This window comes from Taudactylus pleione, unplaced genomic scaffold, assembly GCF_031769625.1.
Source record: "Taudactylus pleione unplaced genomic scaffold, aTauple2 ptg000157l, whole genome shotgun sequence".
Classification (NCBI taxonomy): domain Eukaryota; kingdom Metazoa; phylum Chordata; class Amphibia; order Anura; family Myobatrachidae; genus Taudactylus; species Taudactylus pleione.
This window is the reverse complement of record NW_028284559.1, coordinates 1351164-1371480: the sequence shown is the minus strand read 5'-3', so window position 1 is coordinate 1371480 and position 20317 is coordinate 1351164. Positions and strand designations below refer to the sequence as shown.

The 20317-nt window shown below is 43.2% G+C and overlaps 1 protein-coding gene across 9 annotated transcripts in view; it reads right to left on the bottom strand.

Moving 5' to 3' along the window:
- KCNMA1 (potassium calcium-activated channel subfamily M alpha 1) overlaps positions 1-20317 on the bottom strand; it is a 636705-nt gene that overhangs the window by 204463 nt on the left and 411925 nt on the right. For all 9 annotated transcript variants that reach the window (XM_088474944.1, XM_088474945.1, XM_088474948.1 and 6 more), the window contains exons 10-11: positions 19325-19435; positions 4412-4517 (exon numbers count right to left, since the gene is read on the bottom strand). In XM_088474944.1, the coding sequence (XP_088331070.1) occupies positions 4412-4517; positions 19325-19435 (217 nt within the window). The remainder of the gene's footprint in view (positions 1-4411; positions 4518-19324; positions 19436-20317) is intronic.

Below are 20317 nucleotides of genomic sequence, written 5' to 3'. Positions count from 1 at the left end.
TGCTCTGGACATTGCAGGGAGTGACGTATGGTCTCAGATGCTGCTGATTGGCTCCCTCACCTATTTGTATCGTCTGGACTTTTGCCGCCTCGCAGGTTATAGCGTTTCACGTGTTCCGGTGGTGTTTAGTCTCCTGTTGTTCTTAAAGTCGAGTACCAGTGTTCCTGTCAGCCTATTTCCTGCCTGTCGCTTGTACCATCGAGCCGACATGGTCCGCATATCTGCCACCTGTCGCTTGTGTCATCTTGGCGACACGGTGTGCATTCCTACCTTCTGCCGTTTGTGTCATCCAGGCGGCATAGACCTATGTACTGCCGCAAGTGTCATCCCGGCGGCACTAAGCGCACCTCAGTGTCCTGTTTATGCTATCTTGTGTACTACCGCTAGTGTAATCCCGGCGGCACCAAGCGCATCTCAGCGTCATCTTGCCAAGTCTTTCAGCCCTCAAGGCTGCTACACAGCCCATAGGCTGCTACTCTGCCTAGAGACTGATATTCCGTCCCAAAGGCCACATCAAGCTAAGGTTTTCCAGCCCTCAAGGCTGCTACTCAGCCCACAGGCTGCTACCGGCCCAAAGGCCGCATCTCATCTTACTGGCCCACAGCCAGCCAAGTCACTTCCAGCCCTCAAGGCTGCTGTACAGCCGCATCTAGCCAAGGTATACCAGCCCTCAAGGCTGTTGTGGGACTAATTCCTAACTGTCATGCCCGAGCCTTAACAATACAGTACTGTGCCACCATTGAGTTGTGTGAAGCAAAGGTAAATTAATACAACACTGTCTGAAAACATGGTAGGTAGAAAGAAGTAATAATAATAATAATAATTAAAATAAACAAAAAAAACAATGCATTTAATAAATGTTGCAGGATGTAATCAATTATATGGAGGTAAAACATCTCTGTACTAAAACAACTTCTGTTGGTACAGTAGTAATAAGCAAACATAACTTACATTGCTTCACATGTGAATTATAAATCAAAAGTAACAATCAATTGTATCTATAGCTATTGGCAAATTAAAAAAAAATATATATTTTTTAACTGCTCTAAAAATAAGCCATCATCATTTGCTGCTGCTGCATACAGCAAAAGCCGGGCTGGAGCTCACTCATGAGCTCCGTCTTCCGGCCCCTGCAGTGGGTAATGGGAGAGATGTCATGACGTCTCTTCCATAATGCAGAGCGCGCCAGCCTGGGAGGACTACGGTGGTGCGGACGGTGGCGGGAGCAGGAGCCGGGATTAAGGTAAGTGGAATTTATTTATTTTTTTAACTTGTTTGTTGTCTATTTGGGGCACTGCATCGGGGGGGTGGGGGATGGGGGGCGGACACTACTGGGGGCACTACTGGGGAGGGGGCTACTACTGGGGCACTACATCATGTGGGGGGACCTCCACTGGTGGGGACTACTACTGGGGGCACTGCATAGGTGGGGGACCACTATTGCGGTACTGCATCGGGGGGGACCCACTGCTGGGGGCACTACTGGGGAGGGGCTACTACTGGGAGCACTGCATGGGAGGGGACTATTGGGGGCACTGGATAGGGGGGATCACTACTGGAGGCCTGCATAAGGGAGACCACTAATGGGGGCAATGTATAAGGGGCACTACTGGGGGCCTGCATATGGGAGACTACAACTGGGGGCAATGTATAAGGGGAACTATTGGGGGGCTCCATAAGGGGGACCACTACTGGGGGCACTGTATATGGGCCTGCATACGATGCCACTGGTTTCCTGATTGTGGTGGTTGCCTCCATGCCGATGTTGTTTTCTCATTTGTTTGACCAACGTTCTGCACTGAGGGCCTGATTCAGACCCGGTCGGAAGCGCTGAGCGCTCGCAACCGGGTCGATGGTGGCCCACAGCTCATGCGCACGACGGAGCCGGCTCCGTCATGCGCATGTGCGAGACCTGGATAGCGACGGGCAATCCGTCACTCTGGGTCTCGCACCAAAGGGGGCGAGCTGTCAATGTTGAGTGTGACAGCTCGCCCCGTTTGGTGGGCAGGCCGGGGGGGTGGCTGCCCAAACGGAGGCGTTCCCGAGGGAACGCTTGCCGTTTGGGTGCGGCCCAACTGACATCACGAGTGATGTCAGTGGAGAGCTTCCGACTCTGTTAGAGCCGAAAGCTCTCTGGGGCTTGCGATGAACGAGACCCTACCACAAGGGTCTCGTCGCAAGCCCGATGGTCGCGATGGTCTTGACCATCGCGACCATCATCATGGCCGCTCGCTATAGCTGTGGGTGGTCACACACAGCTATGCGAGCGGCCAGGAGGCCGCTCCTAAAAAAAACAGCGCCTGCCCTGATTCAGAGCGAGCGCTCGCTTTTTGCGAGAGCCTCTGAATCAGGCCCTGAATTCAGTGACAGTGCTTATGTAAGCAAGTGTACACAGGGCCTGTTTCAGCAAGGAATGCACGCTAACAGATGCACGCACCCAGCCGCTGCGAGAATATGCTAATCAATGCATACGCACGGAGATTGCAGCACAAGATGCAGACGCCCAGCCCCATATTAAACCGCCCATCTCCCTTTACTCAAAGCCTGATCAGTGCACAAGATAACGTAAACATCGGTAACATTGAGAACGCACGACTACCCCCCATCACCACCCACAAACAGCACTTCTTGTCTATCAATATCGGAAGGGGTACACGCTGCGTGTAGTCTGTGTACGCTTACCAGATCGCACCGGGATGTTCGCGCAGTGCGATGCATACGCATGCACAGTACGGAAACATCGGTCAAGTGTGCGCATTCTCTCCTGTGCGTTCCTTGCTGAATCAGGTACACAGTCTTGCCCTTTTGTGCACGTACACAAGTAAACAATTGATGGCTAAACCATTGAGTGGTTAACAAATGATGAGCGCATGCTGCATGTTACAATGGCCACACCCAAACAACTATTCAATGGTGCCTTACCAATGGCCATCAGAGAGTTTACCATCAATGATCTCCATCTCATTGACAGGAAACCATTGATGGTTTCACCCATCAATGAACATCCCTGCTCTATGAAACAGCGGGCGGCTGGCAAATTAAGGAATGCGGCAAGGCCAAGCAACAGGGGTGTGATATAAGAGATAGATAGTAATTAAATAGACAATGTCAGGATAGACACCAGATGTTAGACAGTCAGTACTGTAGTGAGACAGGGACACAAGGTCGACAGGGACAAAAGTCAGACACACTAAAGTTCAACATGCAAGAAGGTCGACAGGTACAAAAGGTTGACAGGGTGAAAAGGTTGTCATGAAAATGGTCGACAGAAAAATGGTCGCCAATTATTTTGTTTATTTTTATTTTTTTAGCCCTAATCTTCACTCTAACCCTAAACCTCCCCTTGGTGCCTAACTCTAACCCTCCCTCCTGGTGACTAACCCTGTCTTGGTAAGTGCCTAACCCTAATCCTAAAAATCTGTCGACCATTTTTGTGTCAACCATTTTCATGTCGAACTTTTGACCCTGTCAACCGTTTGTACCTGTCGACCTTCTTACATATTGAACTTTACTATGTCTGACTTATGTCCCTGTCTAACTATTGACTGTATAACATCTGGGGCGAGATGCATCAAGGGTAAAAATGCGTTCAAACCCCGAAAATATGGGTTTGACTGCATTTTTCTTATGCACCAAGCAACGGAATACGATGCACTCGGGGATTGGCTGCGGTGGGTAACGCCATCTTCCTGATGTCGTTACCCATAGAAGCCTATGGGCTTCTCTCCGCCGAGTGCTGATAGAGAGACCCAATCGGATCCCTCCCAGCACCCCCCACGGCATGCGCAGAAGGACGCCAGAGGGGCTTCTGGGTTATAGACCCGGTAGTCCCTCCACCGCAAAGGGCTGCTCTTACTGACAGAGCGGTCCTTTGCGGGGATCATCATGCATGCGATGAACAGCGGAATGCATCGCAAGTGCAATGCGTCATGCATACCACCCCTAGTGTCTATCTAGACATTGTCTATCTAATTACTGTCTATCTATAGTCCGGAACCCAAGCTACAGGGAGGTGTTGCTAAATTCCATGCTTCCTGCGGCAGGGCAAGACTACAAAAAAAACATCACTGCCTCAGTGCCACTGATGGCAGACAACTATTAGATGGGAAAATCGTCGATCATCAATGTCAAATACCTAATCCCCCCCATCTAAATAGTGATATACAGGTAAACCAAACTTCAAACAAAGTGGGAACTATTAGCAGAGCATTGCCTTTGCAAATATTAGCCATAAAATGACACTTATTTTTATTGTTACTGTAATAGCTAGAGATTAGGGTACAACATATGTTCTGCCAGAATGATAATTTACAATCCTGTAATACACTGTGAAAACAGTGTATTACACTAATTTATGCCATAGAGTGTCTGTTTCCTTTTGCATTGTTACATAGTAGACATATTTTGTTACCTTAACTCTTGCCAGGTCATGGGGGTTCAGGACGGATCCCTGGTAAAATTCTACCTGAGTAAAGTGCCTCTTGAAGAGAGCTTCCAGCTCCAAGTTAGGGGATATACTATAATGAAACACAATAAACATTCACAAGTAATTAAATAAAATTCCATATATTACTATTGTCATTGTTTTCCCTTATAGCCCCTTTCAGGTTTCGCATTGAATTGCATCATCATAGCCTGCCCCCCGCAGAATAAAGTAGTGATTACAGCATTGCACTGTGGTGATTGGGCCAAGATGACACCTATACATATTTCACCCTACAACTGTTATAGATATGATCTTAAGTGTTCCTTTTTAACCATTTCAGATGTTGAAGGTCTTTCCCTTTCCGGCATCCTGTTACTCACAAGCTTTACTGTTTCAGCAAGATATTAGTGGAACACAAGTTAAAACAGAAAGACTTTATATAATCATCTAGTTGCTTGTCAGGAGTTCTTCTAAAAAGATAAGACCAATATGGGACAGGACTGTTGCATTTATAGTCGATGTGACAGATCTGCAAATGGCGCATGAAAGGAAAGTAAACAGTTTGTTTTTTCATTGTCACTTTTGAGGTTTTGGATGGCATGTTTCTTTAAAGACAGTAAACAACTAAATATGCAGATTGCAGACATAATCAGGCCACTGTGGTCCGGTAGCTATTTGCCCTAGTGAATTAACGAAAAGATTGCCACATTTATTTGATTAGAAATTCAGTGTGTTTAAGAATACTTGTTCCGGTGATAAATTGTAATCAAATGTATGACAATCAAGACTAAATAGCATACTAAGGAAAGACAAAGGAAAATGGTAGAAATAGATCAGTACTTATATATCTCCGTTAAGGGAGTTTTGCAGTGGAAGGTTCATTGACTAGTAGGAACGAAAATCTGGCAATGCATGTGTACAAACGACAATGGGCTGTTCCCAAACACTGTAAAAACGGATGAAAATGGTTGTTCAGACAAGTCGGCTAAATCAAACAGCTTTAACCAACTTGTGTGAATGAAGGTTTTGTCTGTTTTCCTTTTAAACACGGAACATTGTCATTTGCTGCCATACATTACCAGGTTTTCGTTCGAACCAGCCAACTAGTTGCCCTGATGGTGGGATTTATTTTAATTTCTTTTAAGAATAATAGCACCCCAATCTCCAGAGAGAGTATTGTAATCCAATGGTTTGATGAGTATGATAACTATGTTAACCATATGTCAACTTTTTGAATCCACTCAAGCATTTATAGGATATTCTGAAGTGATGCCTTTTAATATACCATTGACAAGGAATCAGATGAGTGACTTTTTTGTGCAAAAATGGCAATGCCTGGTGATACTGGTCACACGTGGCAGCCCAATGCCCTATTAAGTGACCGTATACTGATGATTCCATTTCTCTGCCCATATTGGTTCACGCAAAAGAGAAAGATGTTTCTCCAGCAAAATCCGACGCTACCAAATATCAATGTGTGCGGTCTGAATACTAAATACAAAACTTTTTTTTCCTACTTTCTCAATCATATTTACTAAAAACTAGATCTTAAAAAAAGGGTTTTTGTATTTTCAGAACAATAATGAATGTAAATTATGTGTAAGTATTATTTGTAATCCAATAATATTTGAAATGATCTTTTGCAAGGTACTGAAATTTTATCTTACTGGCGGAATTGTAATAATTTACTTTACATTTAATGTATAATTTGTAGCTATTTACAATTGCATTTTTTATAGAAACACACATGAAAGTATTTGTCACTTTCACATACAGTACAGGTATAGGAATAGATTTTTTTTTACATGGGTCTTTAATAGTATAAGTTACTGTATTAAATTCAATTCTTGATATAGTGAACACATACAGTATAATATATGCATTTTGGCAAATATAAATCATTTAATGTATTATTTTTATATTGTAGGCAGTTATCAATAAAAAAAACATAAATATATATTTTTTTTGCAATTACTGGAAGATGCATTGCAAAAAAATTGCAATGAGAATATTACTTTGCTAAGTATGTATTCATTTTATTCAGAAAGCAACAGCCAGTATATTAAAAGAGGAACATAATAATACAAGGCTAACCAACATTTGCAATTTAAAAATTATGGTTGAGTCATAATATTGGATTTATACAATTAATGTTGATACAACCTATATTCTAATCTACAGATGTGTCCACATACATCTTACCTTCGCATGCTACAAGTCACGGTAAAAATAATGCATAAGCGACATGCGACTCTGCAGCGCTGAGCGTCTTTTTGTGTGACTTTTTACCTTCTACTGCATCTATTTGCAAAGCAATGCATAGGATGCCTATATTATGTGTGCAACTGCGGTTATATCTGCATGCGAATTGCTACGTTAGTGTCACAACCGCTGAAGGTAAAAATTTGCATGCAAAGACGCTTGGCGTTACTGAGTCATGCCATGGAGCGACTAGAAGGGCTGCTTAACGTGCAAGGAGGTAAATTTTATGCTGACAGATCTGTATGTAAAATAATGCTGTATTTATTTATGGAAAGTTTTTATATTTATATAGTCATCTACAAATGACTTATTGAACATATGGTAGAAAGCAATCCTGTATAACCTACCTTTTCTCTACATATTTTAATTATAAATGACCTCAATTTGAAATTACTTCCTCCAATTATGAAACATTCTGTTTGTGCGCCAGTTTAATACGCAAGCTAAGTATGGCAATATAGAGAGAGTGGTGTGATAGGGAGACAAAGAATTAATACATTTAATATACTTTGGTGCAAAGCGTACAGTATGCCAAGAGATAAGTGATGGTTACATTATAAAGGGGAGGCTAGAAATAGGGCTTCCTGATTCTTAGATCCATCTCTCAGGGCTGGCATTGCACATTGGTATCTTGATGAAATGTTGCTGATATTCTTTTATACTTTGATCTACAAAATTATTGGTATTCAGAACCCCCTGGCCGTATGAATGAAGAACATGGTCACCTTAATAACACCATGCTAGCCACAGCAATGTTCATTAAATAAAAGAAACAAGAAATTAACAGTGAAAATCCATGAACAAGTACTGTATACCATCACATATATTTTTAGGGGCATAGGAACCAGGGGGAGGGGAGGGGAGGGGGGGAGAGTCGCCCCCCCCATGATTTCTGTTGGGTGGGCTAAGGCTGTGTTTTGCCCCCTCATGAACTTCTACACAAAAGCGATGGGGATGCATGAAATTAAAATGGGGATGTAGAGATAATAGCTTTATTTGAACTCGCCAGCTGTTGTAATTTCTTTTTACCACAATTAAGTTATTTTCATGTTTGTTCTGAGTACATTTTCTTCTTGCAAACGCATTTTTTCTTTCTTTCTTAGAAGACCCACTCATTTTGCTATCACAATTTGCAGTAAGCATAAGCAGAGGACTTTCGCTTTCGCCTCTAGCATGTGAGGCTGCTATCTGGAGCAGCTCCGTTATCAGCGGCTGAACGTCTCATCTCACAGCTGTTAGTTAGCCTCCAAATTAAATCCGGGTCCCCCAGACCATCACCGCCGTCGCCCAGCGCTTTATGGAGAGGTATTTCTCTCCCTTGATGCCGGGGAAAAAGCAGCGCCAGCAGCAACGGAGAAGGGGAAGACAATCCAACATGGAGCCTGACTGATTTTTTAAAACCCACTTACCTGATTTATTGCAGATTCGGGACTCTTGCTCTGATTTAATCATTGAGACAGCACATAGGGTGGGTGTTAAGAGTCTGTGGGTCTGATTCAGAGCCGGACGCTATTTGCGCTCGCTCGTTCAGAAAAAGGGGCTGGATATTTAAATTGACCGTTCACTCTTTGCGGTCTGTTGACGCCTCTATGTCTGAACGAGCGAACAAAACATGCGGTCGTAATTTTGAAAAACGCCCCCTGGCCGCTCGCATCATACTATTTATGAGATTAATCGAGTACATCGAACGGCGTATGAACTGCTCGCTATTCTTGTGGTTGCATTTTCCTACCGCAATCATGCGAGCAGTTCTGGCTAAAAGACAACCAAGTGACGTGGTCGATGACACTGCTTTGTTAATTATGCACTCCCATTAAACGCCCGTTTTGACCGTTTGGCACGCCTGCGTTCTGATCTCCACTCCCCGTTTTCAAGCACCTTCCCCTGTTACTACCCACAAATGCCTCATCCTGTCACTCAAATTAGTAGGCATTCTCTATTTTGCGAGCACACGATTTTCGACCGCACTGACTGGTTCGCGCATGCGTACTAAAACCCATACGCATGCGCATATGTGCGAACATCGCTCGGAGCAAACGAGCGGCCGCTTACGAGCGGCTCTGAATGAGGCCCTGTGTTTGTTGTGGACCCGGGGTGGTAACAGGAGAAAACACCGGAACAGGTTTAAACTGAAAGGTGGGTTGTTTAATGTGAATGTTGGTAGACAATACGATAAACCAAAAGTCCAGTAATGAACAAACTAATATATGTGGCAGGAGGGAACTGTAGTGAGTGGGAATAAACGAATGTCCAGATCAGTGACAGAGATGAATGAGGTGAATCCAGATAGACTGTCAGAGTGAAGTGGAAATCCTGGTATGCTGAATAATGGCTGAGAGGGATATCTGGTCATGCTGTGATGATGGCTGAAAGGGAAATTCGGTAATGCTATGATGATGGCTGAAAGGAGAATCCGGTAATGCTGGGAAGATGGCTGCGCAGGAATGGGTTACCTGAGGAGACAGGTTCAGGCAGGAATGGGTCTGGTGGAAGGTGCAGGGCTGATCACCAGCGGAGTGCAAGGCAAGGCAGAGTGGTGCAGGCTATGCAGGGAGCCGAAGGCTGACAAGCAGCTATGGCAAGCACCGGAGCACAAGACTAAGGTTCAGGAGCACTCCAAACACCCTTAAGTACTCAGTAACAGAACGTGATAGGCTAGAGAGAGCAGGTGACCCACAGAAGATTGACCTGATATGTCACATGGCCAAAGACAACATGGTGGTGCCCAGACAGCCGTGACGCGGAGACGCCACTAGACTTACCCTTGCCAGGATGGCCCAATGCTGGCAGACCTCTGCATACATGCAATGCCTGTCTCCACACGCCAGAAGGACCGCGCCACAGCGCCCTCACCGGTAAGGTCTGCAAACCTCCACGCCACGAAACCCGGGTCGTGACAGTACCCCCCTCCTTACAGGTGGCCTCAGGACACCTTCCAGGCTTTTCAGGATGAGACAAGTGGAATTTGCTGATGAGTTTGGGAGCGTGGACGTCCTCAGTTCTGATCCAACAACGCACTTCTGGACCATAGCCTCTCCAATCAAGCAGGTATTGCAAATGACCATGACAGATAGGAGAATCCAGAATCTCTGTAATAAAGTATGGTCCAATAAACCGGGGAGCGAACTTAATAGATGGTACCCTGAGGCGAAGATTGCGGGTAGAAAGTCATACTTGATCCCTGACCCGCATCTGAGGAACTTTTCTTCGCTTCCTATCAGCCTGATCCTTATACTGCAGGGAGCTTTTAACAAGAGCAGCCCGCACTTGAGCCCAAACTGAAGCAAAGTTCCGTACAGTGGTATCCACAGCTAGTACATCAAAGGCAGGTAAACTTCAGAACTCAGGGACCCTAGGGCGAAGACCATACACGATGTAGAAAGGAGTTTGGTTAGTAGAAGAGTGGTATGATGCGTTGTGTGCAAATTCGGCCCAGGGAAGGGACTCAGGACCTCATTCAGAGTCGGTCATTGTGGTCACACGGTCGTATGCCACAGATGTTCGCTAAACTGCGCATGCGTAAAGTTCGCAATGCGCGTGCGCAAACTAGCTGTTATGATCAGAAATTTCTCTCTCCTTGAACACAGCCAGGTTGTTAGTTTCAGTGACAGAATGAACCGTTTGTGGGTGGTAACAGGGGAAGGTGCTTGAAAACGGGGGAGTGGAGATACGAACGCAGGCGTGCCTAATTATGCGAACGGCGTTTAATAGGAGTGCATAATTAACAAAGTAGTGTCATGGCACATGTGACATGGGAGGTTTTTAGACTGACTTGATCGTAGTGCTTAAGAAAGGGTATGGTCAACCTTAAGCTCTACGACCAGCTCCGATGGTTCCCGATGTTCGCGATTAATCCTTATATCCCAGGAGATGATGTGTGTTGTGATCGAGAAGGGGGCGTGATTTAGTCTTACGGCCGCTTTTTACCCTCGGTCATTCAGTTAACGATCTCATCTTAGGACCGCAACTTGTGATCGCTTCATTTGCATATCCGGCCCCTTTCCCCTACGACCGAGCGGCCGCAACGACCGACTCTGAATGAGGTCCTCAGACCAGTTGTCCTGGGCTGAGGACATAAAGATTCTCATGAAGGTCTCGAGGTCCTGGTTCACCCTCTCGGTGGATCCATTACTTTGAGGGTGATAGGCCGTGGAAAAGTTAAGTTTCACTTGCAGGATAGAGCAGAATTTTGCCACGAATTGGACTCCCCAGTCTGAGACGATTTCTGAAGGAAGTCCATGAATACGAAATATATGGTGAACAAATAGGTGAGCCAAATCAGGTGCTGAAGGTAACTTCTCTAGTGGAATGTAATGCACCATCTTTGAGAAACGATCCACTACAACCCAGATGGTGGTATATCCATTAGAATTTGGCAGGTCTGTCACAAAATCCATGGACAGATGTGTCCACGGACAAGATGGTACTGGAAGAGGCACCAATTCCCGGCTGGACTGTCGAGGAGATTTATGCTGGGCACACTGGGTAGATAAACTCGGTTCCCTCGGTTTTCATCGATGACCACCAGTAGGATCTCTTCAGGAACTCCAAGGTCTTACGAATGCCTGAATGACCGGCAAACGAGAAGAGTGGGCCCATTTCAGCAACTGTTTCCTCAACTCCGAAGCCACAAAGGTCTTTCCAACAGGTGGTTGCAGTTGTATAGTAGCGAAAACTTTTGAATCCAGCACGGGAGTATTCCGCAGTGTTTCTGAATCACTATCAGTGGACAGTGACTGTAACAAGGCATCGGCCTTCAGATTGAGAGCCCCAGAGCGGTACACCAGGGTAAAACAAAATGGGGCAAAAAATATTGCCCATTGGGCCAGACGAAGACATACACAATGAATATTTTTTAGGAAAAGAAGATTCCTGTGGTCTGTAAAAACAGTGAAAGAGCACTTAGCGCCCTCTAGGAGGTACCGCCATTCCTCTAAGGCCAGTTTGACAGCTAATAGCTCTTGTTCATACCTATGGCATAATTTCTTTCGGCAGGGGAAAATTTCTTTGAGAAGAAACCACACATGGTGAATCCGGTTATCCTCAAAGTGCTGGGACAAGACAGCTCCCACTGCCTCAGATGAAGCATCCACTTCTAGTAAAAAAGGCCTCTTGACATCCGGTTGTCTCAAAGCTGGAGCTGTTATAAAGGCTTGCTTGAGAAGTTGAAAGGCTGTCTCTGCCTCAGGACGCCATAGAGCAGGGTTGGCACCTTTACAAGTTAGGCCTGTGATGGGAGCCATCAAGGAGGAGAATCCCTTAATAAAACGCCAATAATAATTGGAGAAACCGAGAAGTCTCTGGATTGCTTTCCAATATTGCTTGGACATTCTTGGGATCCATTTCTAAACCTGATTCTGAAATGATATATCCAAGAAATGGAACACTTGGTACACTGAAAACACATTTCTCCAATTTCCAATACAGTTGGTTCTTCCTCAGACGAGACAAGACTTCTTTGACATGATTGCGGTGTTCTTCGGGAGAGGATGAAAAAAATCAAAATGTCATCTAAATAGATGACAAGTGAGACATATAAAAGATCCCTATAGATCTCATTAACGAAACCTTGAAAAACAGCAGGTGCGTTACACAGCCCGAACGGCATGACCAAATATTCAAAATGACCGTCCCTTGTGTTGAATACTGTTTCCACTCGTCACCTGCTCGGATACGGATGATGTTGTATGCACCTCAGAGATCTAACTTAGAGAATATAGTGGATCCCTTGACACTGTCAAATAATTTGACGATCAATGGTAGAGGGTATATGTTCTTTTACTATAATATCATTCAGGCCTCTGTAATCTATACACGGTCTCAGGCCTCCATCTTTTGTAGAAACAAAGAAAAACCCTGGTACAACAGATTGGTCCGACCACAGGGAGGCGTCTTCCCAGGTAGCAAGTCGATAGGACAATCCCATTCTCTATGAGAAGGTAAGACGTTAGCTTGTCTTTTGGAGAAAACATCAGTAAATTATTGATATTCTTTAGGTATAGATGGAACCTCTAACGTCTGAATTTTTCTGAATTTTTCTCACAGGTCGGATCTTTGGAAGACAAGACCCCTGGCATTCCTCACTCCATGACTGAACCTGCATAGTGTTCCAATCAATTCTGGGGTTGTGCTTACGCTGCCATGGGTATACGGGTATAATCTCATGGGAAGCCTTGGGTATGATTAAGAAGCTGATATGTTGAACATGAAGGACTCCAATACGAACTAGAATAGGTTGGGTTCTTTTAGACACAGTTCCATTAGACATATGTCTACCATCGATAGAGGTCAAGGAGATAGCATGATCCAAGGTGACGTAAGGAATTTGTAATTTATCTGCCAAACGAGAGGACAAAAAATGTTCTGCTTCCCCAGAATCCAAGAGGGCAGACACAAATACAGGACTAGACTTAATGTCCAGAGCTATGGACAAAACAGAGTCACAGTTTTTGTCCATTTTCCAGTGTTTGGGAGCAAATTGATGATTGTAATTTGCTTTCATACCTTACCAGATTTTCATTCCAACCAATCAACTAGTTGGATGGTTGGATGAAAGTTGGTCTAGTGTGTGGCCAGCTTTAGAGTCTGTGTTTGTTGTGGACCCGGGGTGGTAACAGGTGAAAACACCGGAACAGGTTTAAACTGAAAGGTGGGTTGTTTAATGTGAATGTTGGTAGACATGAACAATACGATAAACCAAAAGTCCAGTAATGAACAAACTAATATATGTGGCAGGAGGGAACTGTAGTGAGTGGGAATAAACGAATGTCCAGATCAGTGACAGAGATGAATGAGGTGAATCCAGATATACTGTCAGAGTGAAGTGGAAACGTGGGTTGTTTAATGTGAATGTTGGTAGTCAGTAATGCTGTGATGATGACTGAAAGGAAAATCCGGTAATGCTGTGATGATGGCTGAAAGGAGAATCTGGTAATGCTGTGATGATGGCTGAAAGGAGAATCCGGTAATGCTGGGAAGATGGGTTAAATGAGGAGACAGGTTCAGGCAGGAGTGGGTCTGGTGGAAGGTGCAGGGCTGATCACCAGCGGAGTGCAAGGCAAGACAGAGCGGTGCAGGCTATGCAGGGAGCCGGAGGCTGACAAGCAGCTATGGCAAGCACCGGAGCACAAGACTAAGGTTCAGGAGCGCAGAGAACTCTCTCTCACAGCTCACACTGTGAACACGTTGCACTGGCAACTACAGGGCACTCCGAACACCCTTAAGTACCCAATTAACAGAACGTGATAGGCCAGAGAGAGCAGGTGACTCACAGAAGATTGGCCTGATATGTCACATGGCCAAAGAGAACATGGTGGCGCCCAGACAGCCGTGACGCGGAGACGCCACTAGACTTACCCTTTGCCAGGATGGCCCAACGCTGGCAGACCTCTGTGTACACGCAATGCAAGTCTCCACACGCCAGCTACCCCGCCAGAAGGACCGCGCCACAGTGCCCTCACCGGTAAGGACCGCAAACCTTCATGCTGTGAAACCCGGGTTGTGACAGTGGGACCCCAGCGCACACACCCTGAAGCTAGACCCCGAATTGTTCTATTTCGTAGTTTAAACTACTTACTCATGAAATATTTTAGACAGAGTCAATTCGCCATCGTGATCTTGTCTGGGACAGACATAAGATATTTCTTTTCCAGGATTAATGTGGGTAGCTGCCTAAAGCCAGCAAAGCATTTTCTCCACTTTGTGCACAATTAATCAAGCGAAATAGAAAATGTTCACTTCTTTACCCTGCGTGTCTATGTATCTACGATGGTTCTTTGTGGATTTTACTTTTGTTGAGAACGCACAGGGGTACTTGGAAAAGGAAAAGGCCTCTCGTGTCTCCCATACTGCTGAAGATTGTGGTATCCTGAATGTTAAATGCTGTGTACCTCCTTGAGGGATTTTTGAGATTCTGGACAATCTGACTTTGCGAGAAACTTTGCTGTCTTTTTTTTACCGGTGATTTATTCCGGACAATTTACTAATATGGGTGCTAAAAAGTTATCATTTTAATTTCCCTTGAATTTTTCTGTGTATATTTGTTAGAACACAGATCTGTTATAATGTGCCTGGCGGTAACATAATATTTTATGTGGTTGCTGAGGCTGTTAGATGAGGGGCATGTCTTCATACATATTGGTTTACATTCTTTATTTGACAATTAAGATATGATCGGAAGTACATTGTGGAAATGTTGCCATCTACTGGCACTTTTTCACATTGCTTGGAAAGCCTATATGGTTCTGTTTTATTTGTTTTCAAGTTCTCCCTGTTTGTCTCTCTTTTATTGTGTTTTGCTGATCTGTTGCCAAAAATCCCTAAAATCAAAATGGAGCCTATCTGCTTATCTGACCATGCCATAATTTGGTTCGAGTTGAGAGTGGATGTTGAGCGAAGCTCTTACAAAGTCTGGTGCTTTCCCTCTGCTTTGTCGCAGTCATTGAAATTTCGACAAAAACTGAAACAGTTTGGGAGGAATATAAACTAGATAATATACTGACCGCTGACAGTGATCCAGTACTGTTTTGACAAGCGTCAAAAGCAGTACTTAGAGGATGCATTTTCTCTTACACCACCTCCACAAAACAAATCATGAGGACAGAATATATACAAGCCCAACAGGCTTTAACTTCTAATACTACAATTACTAAAGCCTGTTATCTTGAATCTAATGGAGCATACACACGGTCAGATTTGTCAGATGAACGATTGAACGATTTGAACGATTTGACCAAAGTTTTGAACGATTTGAACGATTTTTGACTGCATTAAAATGAATGGAATCGTCCAAGTCTGACTGCAAACACATCAGATGTCAGATATCGTTATCTGACAAACGGGAACGCGCATCGTTCATCGTCCATCGTTCAGGCATGTCAGATATGTCAGATTTTCCTTCAGATATGAACGACTGAACGATTTTTAAATCGTTATCGTTCAGATCTGAAGGAAAACTCTGACCGTGTGTATGCACCATAAGACTTATTTTGATGGTCTTCTTTCCAAGTTGGAAAATAGTTACTATTTTCGGAGAGACTATAGGTTTCATAAATTTGGCAATAGATCTAGTAAACTTCTCACTAATATACTTCAGGGATAAAGACCTCCAGTGGTTGTTCGCCCTCTTCGCTTGTCTAGTGGATCACTTACGACCTCAAATGCCCAGACAGCATCAATTCTGAAAGATTTTTATGCTAATTTGTATTCTCATCCCCCCTCCTCCTCATCCCAGACTGTTTCACAATTTTGGGAGAATTTGTCAATTCCTCCAATGCCTGCTACTAAGGCAGACTAATTTATAGCTCCCATGAATGAATCTGAAGTCTCCCAAGCAATTAAGAATGTGAAAAATGTGAAGGCACCGGGCCTTGATGGGTATACTGCTGAATATTACAAAATCCTAGCTCCCAAAATTGTCCCTACATTAACCAAATTTTATAATACACTTTTAATTCTGATTCCCTTTCAGTTTATTTCAGTTCTGCAACAGTTGATGTGCTTCCTAAGCCAGGCGGCACCTGTCGGACCCAGGATATTATCGTCCGATCTCGTTACTTAATGTCGATTATAAAATGTTGACAAAGATACAGGCAAATAGATTGAAATATATCTTACCAGTCATAATCCACCCTGATCAAACAGGTTTCATACTTGGCAGAAACTCTACTGTTAACATTCGGAGAGTGTTAGCTACTATACGAGACGTCCATTCTTCTAGTAGTTCTCCGCCAAAGGCAATTTTATCTTTAGACGCGGAGAAAGAGTTTGATATGGTACACTGGGATCATTTGTTTAACTCCCTTCAGAGATTTGGCATACCAGAACAATTTATAGCATTCCTTAAATTACTTTATTCACAGCACTCATCTAACATTTTGTGTAATGGTTTCCTTTCAGATTCTTTTTTAATTCAACGATGGACAAGACAGGGATGCCCCCTATCGCCCCTATTATTGGCAATAGCATTGGAACCACTTGCTATTGCATTACGACAATCTCCCCAGTATCAAGGTATTCTGATTGATAACATAGATCTTCGTATTGCATTATTTGCAGATGATATGTTACTTCTCTTAACTGATCCTCTTAACATCTTCGCTTCCGATAGTTTGAAATATTATTTCACAATTTGGGTCATTTTTGGGATATAAAATCAATATAAATAAATCTAAGCTGATGCCACTAGGTACTAATGTATCTAATTTTCAATTATTACCTCCCTTTAATGAAATGCGGATTGTAAACACTCAATTTAAATATTTGGGAATTCATGTTCCACTTTGTTTTTCCAAATTATATTCTATCAACTTCAAGCAATTGATCTCAGCTATCTCTAAATTATTAGACAGCTGGCAACTACTGTCTTTATCTCTTTTAGGAAGGATAGCAATTAGCCTATACAATGCAAATAATTTCTATTAGTATTTCAAAACCAGATATTAAAAAACTTAATGTAATGTTTCAAAAATGTATTTGGAGAAATGGACATTCTCGCATTTCTAGAGCTAAGTTACATTTGCTCAGGGTGGATGGTGGTTTGGGATTGCCAGACTTGTTACATTTTTCTCATTCTATATTTTTTCGTTACATTACAGACTGGCTTTTAGAGTGTAGTACTACTTTTGCTTTTGATTGTTTCTCTCTACTCTCCAGGAGCTTTACTTCACGTTCCAAGAGCACAAATTCCTCCACATATTTTGCCAATATTTTTTTCAGAGATACTTATCTAGCCTGTTGAGCAATTAATAAGAAATTGAACAGAAACCCAGGATATTAACGTATGATACCTTTTTGGGTTAACCCATTGTTCTTACCTGGATTGGAGAACTACTCATTTATACAATTGAAAAATAAGGGAATTTGATCAATGGCAGATGTTTTTGACCCTGGGGGAAAATTATTATCTTTCTCTGATTTACAAAATAAATTTGGATTAACTAATTATAAGTTTTATGCATACCTTCAGATAAGGCATTTTTTTGAATTCACTTCCACTGGCAACATCCTCTTTTGAGAACTCAGATTATCTCATGACTTTGTTATCACTTGTTAAGAGAAACTACGTATAGAACTATGTATCTGTATATAGAACTCCTTAAACCTAAGGATTTTGTTTTGTATGCTTTATTGTTTATTGATAAAATCTGAATAAAGATATATACTGTATATACAAAAAAAAACCATAGCAGATGGAATCGGTATGAATTACTGCCGGACCTAAGCCCGGCAGATGAAGTACCGAGGCTGGAAGGCTGGCACATGAAGATCCCGACAGAGGTAATTAAGACCCCTAACCCTCCCCTTCCCCCCCTAACCCTCCCTTAGGGGTGCCTAACCCTAACCCCACCCCCCCTAGTGCCTAGCCCTAACCTCCCCCCAAGGGGTGCCTGACGATAACCCCCCGTCCCCTAGCCCGACCCTAACCCTCCCGGGGGGGCCTAACCCTAAGACCCCCCCGGGAGTCCCTAAACCTAACTCTCCCCCCTGCACGGCTATCACCTCCCGACGCCTGGCTTACCTAAGATCGGTATGCCGGGCATTGGGATTTCGGCGTGGGGCTAGTGATAAGCGTCGGTATTAGACGCCTATCATTAGTCCCATGCCGAGATTTCACTGTCGAGAAGCCGACTACATCCCAAGCAGCCACACCAGACCGGGAAGCTGCACTTCCCATTAACTGTTCTTCTAAGTTGTATGACAACGGAACAGAGAGAGCGAATGATTGCGACCTGCGTACGGTTTAAAACGTTAGCAGCAGTCTCAATGTCACCAGATGGTAGCACATACCAGATATTATAGCATATATCATAACCTGTGAGGCAGTGACTATAGATTTCAAAATACTCCCAATCAAATGAGATTAGGCTGTCAACGAAATCTGATTAAAAACTAGGTTAAAGACTATGAAAAAAATAAATTTTTAAGATGAACAATTGAATTTATCAATCTTTCTAACAGCTATTGTACTAATTTGTAGTTAATGATAATATTTATTTAATAATGTGTAAATACATTTTTTATTGTAAAATAAACAATCAAACTGGGGTTGGCCAACTCCAGAAACACTGACGAAAATTAACATAAGATTGGGAGTCTTTGTATATCTACAGTCCCTGTTACAACGGTCAGAAAACGAGAAACCAGATGCGAGAAAAAAAGGGCTCCAGGCCCTATGCCTTTTGCCCCCCCATGAAAATTTTCGTTCCTATGCCCCGGCCTGTGGACTACAAAGTATATAAGGGGGACTAAGCTTTTGACACAAACAATGAGACATTTGCCACAGTAACCAAACACAATCTGACGTTTATTAAACTGAAGTCCGTACTGTTGAGAACGGTTGCTCAGAAAGGCTTTACTGCATTTCAATCAATGTCATCCATGTTATCTCATTTATTCCACAAGTAGAATAGAGATGAAGTAAAACTTGTTGTAAGACATTATTTCAATCAACTGATAACAGAGTTGTCCATAGACAACTTTGACTTTTCAACTGCTGGGAGTTGCAGTTCAACAATGAGGGAACTAATAAACAAGTAAAAGAGAAATTCAGAACTGAGTGGAATCTTAAGACAGATATCTAATAAGTATAGTCCATCATGCAAACCCTTTGTACATTATTATGAAAGTGTTACCCACTTGTGCAAGAATACGATCTCCACGTTGACATCATCTCGGTCTTTGTGCAGAAAATCCTTCAAGAAGTTGGAAACACTTTCTAAAGTAATGTGACCACAGACCACAATATGCCTGGAATACAAAGGAACTAGTAAGAGTGGGGATATTAGGATGGATGGGAAAGGAGGAAAGTCCCCGCAGCATCCTTCAATGAACGGACATCTTCTAGGAGATCCAGAGTGAGGTGCTATGGAAGACAAACCATTACACAAACAATAGTCAAAGTAACTTGTATCAAGTTGTTATGTAATATCAAGACACAGTCACACAATATAAAAGCATAAGAAAAATACAATCAAGATATAAGTAATTAAGCAACCGCCCGCTGTAATAGAAAAAAGGGACTTTGAAATCAACGGTTAATGAAACATTTTTAAAACAAATGATGTAACTAGACTAGTTTTAGGTTAAAATGTTATTTGGATGAAGCATGTATTTCCTAGCTAGGTTTCATTCATAATAAATTCATTCAGGTAGCACATAAATTTCAATGCAAATTCAGGGCCTGATTCAGGGGTGGACACAGATGCAGCCACACCTGCAAATACTAATACAACACTATTCCCTGGTGTACATCCATGTTTATGAATGTGTAAGGACTAAGACACCCTACACATGCTGTAATACCACCTGGTGCAACTTCAGACACCACCATTGGTCACGCCATTAAAACTCGCACCAGCCCTATTGCTGGCCTCCAATGTAAACGATGAAACATCTCTGTAAGCAAACACTTTAGCTTCACACCCGTGACGATATAACACGTTCATAAGATAGCCATCTCCATGCATCTGATACCACCCCCGTTCCCCAACCATCTCCGTGCGTCTGAATAGCCAGCCCTCCATGCCCAACGAAGAACGCCATACATCTCAATCGCAACATCGCCTTTGTGAGCACACACTGAATAATGCATGCGCCATACAAGTGTTTAGGGATTGTCATGCATGTGCA